General features: G+C 41.2%; 1 protein-coding gene across 2 annotated transcripts in view; it reads left to right on the top strand.

Moving 5' to 3' along the window:
* The window catches only part of MEIKIN (meiotic kinetochore factor), a 142,244-nt gene extending 134,740 nt beyond the window's left edge, over positions 1-7,504 (top strand). The window contains exon 13 of one of the 2 annotated variants that reach the window (XM_025388686.1): positions 7,235-7,504. In XM_025388686.1, the coding sequence (XP_025244471.1) occupies positions 7,235-7,257 (23 nt within the window). In that variant the 3' untranslated portion in view covers positions 7,258-7,504. The remainder of the gene's footprint in view (positions 1-7,234) is intronic. The other variant, XM_025388687.1, reaches the window with a different exon arrangement.

Below are 7,504 nucleotides of genomic sequence, written 5' to 3'. Positions count from 1 at the left end.
CATGTTCTCACTCATAGGTGGGTACTGAACAATGAGATCACTTGGACTCAGGAAGGGGAACATCACACACCGGGGCCTATCATGGGGAGGGGGGAGGGGGGAGGGATTGCATTGGGAGTTATACCTGATGTAAATGACGAGTTGATGGGTGCAGTAGACCAACATGGCACAAGTATACATATGTAACAAACCTGCACGTTATGCACATGTACCCTACAACTTAAAGTATAATAATAATAAATAAAAAATAAATAAAGAAAGAAAGAAAGAAAGAAAGAAAGAAAAAAAAAACATTTGAGTCAGTGGACTAGGAGAGGCAGACTCACCCTCAGTTTGGTGGGCACCATCTATTTACTCAGCTGCTAGCATGCCTGAATAAAAAGCAGGCAGAAGAATGTGAAAAGATTAGACTGGCTTAGCCTCCCAGCCTACATCTTTCTCTCATGCTGGATGCTTCCTGCCCTCTAACATCGAACTCCAAGTTCTTCAGCTTTGGGACTTGGACTGGCTTCCTTGCTCCTCAGCTTGCCGATGGCCTATTGTGGGACTCCGTGATCATGTGAGTTAATACTCCTTAATAAACTCCCATATATATATATATCTCCTATTAATTCTGTCCTTCAGAGAACCCTGACTAATACAATGTTCTTTCCAAGTCCCTGACCATACAGCCAAATCATCGGCTACCACTCTAGAATATAGTTAAACATCAGCCAGGTGTGGTGGCTCAAGCCTGTAATCCCAGCACTTTGGGAGACTGAGATGGGCGGATCACGAGGTCAGGAGATCAGGACCATCCTGGCTAACACGGTGAAACCCCGTCTCTACTAAAACTACAAAAAAATTAGCCAGGCATGGTGGCGGGTGCCTGTAGTCCTAGCTACTCAGGAGGCTGAGGCGGGAGAATGGCGTGAACCTGGGAGACGGAGCTTGCAGTGAGCTGAGATCGGGCCACTGCACTCCAGCCTGGGTGACAGAGCAAGACTCCATCAGAAAGAAAGAAAGAGAGAGAGAGAGAGAGAGAGAAAGAATATAGTTAAACATCTGGTTATTTCTCCTTTCAACAAAGCACACAACCAGGTGCACTCCTCTTAATTCTGCCACTGGGAAGACTTATCTTCACCAATTTCCTTTAGGAATGTCCCAGAAAGAAGTTGTAGGTGCTCTAACTGTCCACTTTAAGGCAGTGCCTGCATATCATAGAGAACCATTTGTAAATCAAACATGAGTTTTCTCTTCCTCAGTCAATTGATTGTAGAGAACTCCTCATGTCATCTTCAGAGCAGGCAGTGAGAAAAAAGGTAATGCAGCAAGGGTAGGGGCCATGGACATTTGGGTCACTTCCTCATGTTACTTACTTATGACTTCAGGGCTTGCTCAAGCTCAATCTTACATAAACCACTTCCATTTGATAATGGTGTGCAGCCATTAACACCAACTGTATGACTTGGTAGGTCAGATAGCACATAGTTCATGATGGGCAGCGTGGGTCACATGGTAACTTGATGGCCTGTGGTTAAGTGCTTAGTTGCTACTAAAGTTTGGCTTAACTGTTTCTCAAAAGAGTAGTTTTCCAATGAGGATGGAAGGACTTCACTCCAAAATCCTAAAGGTTCACCCTGTGATGCACCTGCAGAGACCTGCCAAAGGCTCCGAACAGCGTCTCTATCTGCCACTAACACTTCAAGCACCGTTGGATCTGCTGGATCATTTGGCACAATTGTCAGAGCAGCTCCACAGCAACCTCGACCTGTTGCGATCATTCTTTTGTTCTGGGCCTCCCTTCAAATCTAGCAGCTTTTTAGGTCATTTAGTGAGTGGGCTGAAGTGGCACACCTAAATGAGAAAATATGTTAACTCCAAAATCCAAAAAAGCTGACTAGGCATTGTGTCTCCCTTTTGGTTATAGGAGGTGCCAGATGCAATACCTCATTCTTCACCTTAATAGGGATGTCCCTTATACTACTTGACCTCTGGAAATTACAAAGGTGGAAAGCCTTTGGAGACCCACCAATTTCAGTTGTAGGAATATACCCAACTGTAATGTATATATGTGTCACCAAAAAATATTTACTAGAATATTAATAGCATCAGTGTTCACGATAGCCTCAAGCTGGATACTATCCAAATGCCCATTAAGCAAAATGGATAAACTATGGTATATTCATTCATTAGAGTGCTATATAGCAGTGAAAATCAACAATATAAAGTTATGTTTAAAAAAAAATGCAACTGTTACATATTACATGTTATATACACAATTACACACATAATGATGCATTTAACAAAGGGTGCCAGACCCAGTAGAGTATATTTAATATTATTCACATACAGTATAAAACCTGGCAAAACTAAATTATAATGGAAATCATGATAGTGGATGCCCTTGTTGGAGTGGGGGCATTACTTGGAAGAGATTACAAGGGGGAATTCTAGGGTGCCGGTAATGTTGTGTTTCATTATCTCAGTGCTGTTTATACAGGTATGTTGTGTTTGTGAAAACCTATCAAGCTGTACATATGTGTACATTTCTGTGTATTTGTTATACTTTAAGAAGAAGTTGGCTGGGCTGGGCGTGGTGGCTCATGCCTATAATCCTAGCATTTTGGGAGGCCGAGGTGGGTGGATCACGAGGAGGTCAGGAGATCGAGACCATCCTGGCTAACACGGTGAAACTCCCTCTCTACTAAAACTACAAAAAATTAGCCAGACGTGGTGGTGGGCACCTGTAGTCCCAGCCTCGGGAGGCTGAGGCAGGAGAATGGCATGAACCTGGGAGGCAGAGCTTGTAGTGAGCCAAGATCGCACCACTGCACTCTAGCCTGGGCAACAGAGTGAGACTCTGTCTCAAAAAAAAGAAGTTGGCCAGGCGTGGTGGCTCGTGCCTGTAATCCCAGCACATTGGGAGACTGAGGTGGGTGGATCACCTGAGGTCAGGAGTTCGAGAACAGCCTAGCCAACATGGTGAAACCCTGTCTGTACTAAAAATACAAAAATTAGCTGGGCGTAGTGGCAGGTGCTGGGAGGCAGAGGTTGCAGTGAGCTGAGATCGCACCACTGCATACCAGCCTGGGCAACAGAGTGAGACTCTGTCTCAAAAATAAAAAAAAGAAAAAAAAAAGTTTACAAATAACACTAAAAACACTTTTAATTTGATCTTTTTGGCTTGTCATATTAGTTTCTGACATTAGATATTGTCAAAATTCTGGACTTAAGTATGCAACAAATCAGAATTAAAGTGTGTCTGGGGGGTTCTTTTGAGTGTTCAGACTGAAGTTTTTCAGTTTAATTTACAGAGATAACTGCCCTTACTTCCCCTCCCCATTAATGTTGAAGTAATGAACTAATGGTGCCATCTCCTGGCCTCTTTCTAGGCTCTCATCATAACAGCTGCCTCCTGTTTCCCTTTCAACCTCTGGCCACTTGTCTCTTTCCTTTAGTAAAAATAGCAAAGCGCCAAGCTAACTAGTGATCATGTTATTTTAAACATGCAGCAGCCTATTTTTAGTCCTGGCATTTAAAGTTTTAGCTATTTTGGCAGTAATCTAATCAGGACTACAGGGTGAAATTCACTTTGAATTTCAGTCTAGGACTGTGATCAGTATACTTTTTGTTCATTAATAACTGGCACTATGCTGATTAAAGAAAAAACAATGTTGAAAGTGAACCAAAGAGATGTGATAGAGGAGGTGGTGTGGGTAAGTCATTGGAATAGTGACAGCCAGATAAAGGAGGCTGTAGAAAACATCTAGTCTAAGGTTTCTCAAAGCGTGGTCCTTCTGACCACCTCCACCAGAATAACTATAGACCTGGTAAACTACAGTCTCTAGAGATGGCACAGGAACCTGTGTTTTGAAAGTGATTCCAGTAAGCACAAACATTTGAGAACCATTTCATTAGTTTATTTTACTCATTTTACATATAACAAAAATGACGTGGCCAGGTTAAGTGACTTGCCCAAGTTCATAGAGCTTATTACTTGTAGAATCAGAAATAGAACAAGACACTGTAGGAACCTGAGAGGACACTTTTAACTTTGAGGTGTTAGAGAAGTCTAATAATACCTTTTGGTTAATCAGACAAAACCTGTAGCTATCCTTATAGTAAATTTTAAATAATTTTTATTTTATTTTGAGCTCCAGAAGAGACGATAAATTATGTGTTATGAATTCATCTCTCAGGCTAGTACTGTAGAATCACAGCCTTTAACTGGATGCATATGTTATCTTTAGTGAGAAGTTTGATTTTCTAGATAATAATAGCAGGCAGAAGATTCACACAGATATATGACAAATGAAGTGGAAACATATTAATTCGAGTATCTGAAAGATGGTAGTAGAAATCACTTAAGAATAGGACATCCCTAAGTTCAAATTCTAACTATTACATAAGCAAATTCCTCAAACTTTCTGAATTTTAGCCTCCTATCTTGGTAAAATAGTAGTTATTACCTCAAAGAATTGTTACCTCCTATCTTGGTAAAATAGTAGTTCTTACCTCAAAGAATTGTTGTGAGGACTAAGATAATCTTTGCAAAGAGTGTGACATATAATAGTCACTCATTATGCAATAATTATTTGTTTCTATAGGTTAGGTTAATTTCTCAAGTTTAGCCTTCTTCATCTCCCTTTTGAAAACTGTTCTTTGGTTGTATTTTTTTTGTTTGTTTGTTTTTGTTTTTTGTTTGTTTTTTGAGACGGAGTCTCGTTCTGTTGCCAGGCTGGAGTGCAGTGGCATCTCACTGCAACCTCCAACTCCCTGGTTCAAGCGATTCTCCTGCCTCAGCCTCCCGAGTAGCTGGGATTACAGGCACGTACCATCATGTCCAGCTAATTTTTGTATTTGTAGTAGAGACAGGGTTTCACCGTGTTGGCCAGGAATGTCTTGATCTCCTGACCTCATGATCTACCTGCCTCGGCCTCCCAAAGTGCTGGGATTACAGGCATGAGCCACTGTACCTAGCCTGTTCTTTGGTTTTTATCAAATTGCAGAAAGCCTAAAATATGCTGACTGGCTAGTGTCATTGTTGGCAAATTTGGTTATGCCACCTCATGTAAAGAACATGTCAGGTAAGTGTGTATAGTCTTTGACACAGAACCATTGTTCTAGTGAAAATACAGAGATGAAGTATGCCAGCCAGTGCCTTGGGGATAAAGAAATCAAACTAGTTCGACATCCTGGAGGCCTTTTAAGTCTCTTGTTTTAGCGTCATATGGTTATAGAATGAAAAGATGAAGTTCTCCAGTTGTTTTGTTCACTCATTCGCAAACATTTGTTGAGTCTGGATGCCATATGCTAGAAATAGTTGCTGGTGATACTGATATAAAGACATAGTTGTCTTTATAAAGTTTATAGTCTCATAGAGGAAGTCAGATATGTAAAACAAGCCCAATGGAGGCATATATGTGTTTTTGTTTGTTTGTTTGTTTGAGACAGAGTCTTGCTCTCTCACCCATGCTGGAGTGCAGTGGTGTGATCGCAGCTCACTGCAGCCTCGACCCTCCAGGCTCCAGTGATTCTGCCAAGTAGCTGGGACTATAGGCAGTTGCTACCATGCCTTCCTAATTTTTATGTATTTTGTAGAGACCAGGTTTCACCACGATGCCCAGGCTGATCTCGTACTCCTGGGCTCAAGCAATCTGCTCACCTTGGCCTCCCAGAGTGCTGGGATTCCAAGCATGAGCCACCACACCTGGCCTAAATTTACTTTTTATTTGCTCATTCTCACAGGAAGTATAGGGGTGATTTGAGAAGAAATAACCCTAAAAACAAAAAGGCCAAGTGGGAGTTTTGCAAAAGTTCCAGTGAGCAAAGTTGAAAAAATAAGTATCTGAGCTAGTGCATCTCAAAATGTGGTGCTCAGACCACCAGAGGAACTTATAAATAATGCAGATTCCCAGGTCATCACCTCAGGCATCTGATTTAGGATTTCTGTAGGATTTAGGAGAACCAGTCTAAACTAGAAATTTTTTATTGGTATAATTGACAAGACTTAGTGACTAACATAGGTAGTGGTGCAGGGTAATAAGAAAGAATAGTAGTTAGAGATGACTGGGGTCTGTAGTATTGTGAAGTGTCTGAAATGATGCACTGTAGGTGATGGCAAGGGAAAATATAGGTCATGGCCTTGGATGTATATTTGAAGACTGAGAAGTTGAAGGGTAGGTGAGACAAGATAGTTGGGTGGGCTGATTACCCACTTGGGAAGTTACTCAGAAGTTCATGTGGAGAGGATGACTGTGAACCATTTCCGAAGTCTTCAATGAGTGAGCAGTGTCTGAGGTCAGTAAACAGGGAGTAGTAAAGAGTAGTATAGTGTAGCCAGCACTTCCCAAACTTCAATGTACTTGTGAATTGCTTGAGGATCTCATTCAAATGGAGACTTTGATTCAGTACATTTAGAATGGGACTGCTGATTCTACATTTCTCACAACCTTTTAGGTGATGCTGACGTAACTGGTCCATGGACCCCACTTTGAATAGCAAAGATACAGGTGTCTGGTTCTCAACTTAGCTGCACATCATACCTTCCTGGTTGTCTGGTATTTGGGTTCCTGATCTAATTGGTATGGAAGATGGCCTAGATATCAGGATTTTAAAATCCCAGGTAGTTTTAGATGCAACAGAATTTCAGAGCCATTGATATAGGCTGATTTGGCCAGAGATGAGGTATATCATAGTATGAAAGTGGCAATGTTAACTAGGTAAAGCTGGTTCCACTCTGTATCTCTTGGCACAAGATGTGGGGGCAAAGGCACCAGAAGCAGTCCTGTCTTCGGGACGGAACCTGGGTTCAACTGAAATAAAGGGTAGGAAAATGCAAAGGAAGGGTGGGCAAGAGAATATGAGAGGCTTCTTCCTGGGTGGTGGCTGAGGGCAGGGATGAAAAGAACAACTGGATCAAGTGCTCCAGGTTACAAAGCTGGGGTTAAAGGCCCTGTGATGGCCACTGACAGCAATTTTTGCTGGGCTTTCAACCAGAATGTTGTTGAGCAGATCTCCTTGCTTCTCCAAAGAGAACATGTCCTCAGCATGCCCTAGAAGGAATGAGGGATGTGCCAAATTTTCCCTTTTTTTTTTTTTAGTGGCCTCTGGATTTGTTTCCTAAGTTTTGATGGGCTGAAACTAGAGTGACCTGGGCATCAAGTGCTCTCTCCCCTGCAGACTGGTTATTAATAAGTATTGGACACCTGCTTGTGTACAAAGTAATCTATTGTTATATTTTTTTCTCCAGATATCATAATAAAAATGGCATGAAAAAACAGCTGTGGCTGAATTTTCACTACTTTGAAGACAGGAATGTGAAGTCAAAGTCTATAAAGCAGAATGTCTGCCTGAAATTATATGAAATTAAAAATTAAAAATTCTCCAGTTATTTGTGATATATCTCTGTGTTGAAATTCTACTGAGGTTCTTGTCATGTACTTTTAATCAGTTAAGAAAAAATAATTCTTCCATATGCTTCTTAAATATATGTATTTATATTACAAGATAAAGAACCAAA

The sequence above is a fragment of the Theropithecus gelada genome, chromosome 6 (genome assembly GCF_003255815.1).
Source record: "Theropithecus gelada isolate Dixy chromosome 6, Tgel_1.0, whole genome shotgun sequence".
Lineage (NCBI taxonomy): Eukaryota > Metazoa > Chordata > Mammalia > Primates > Cercopithecidae > Theropithecus > Theropithecus gelada.
This window is presented reverse-complemented; position numbering and strand designations above follow the sequence as displayed.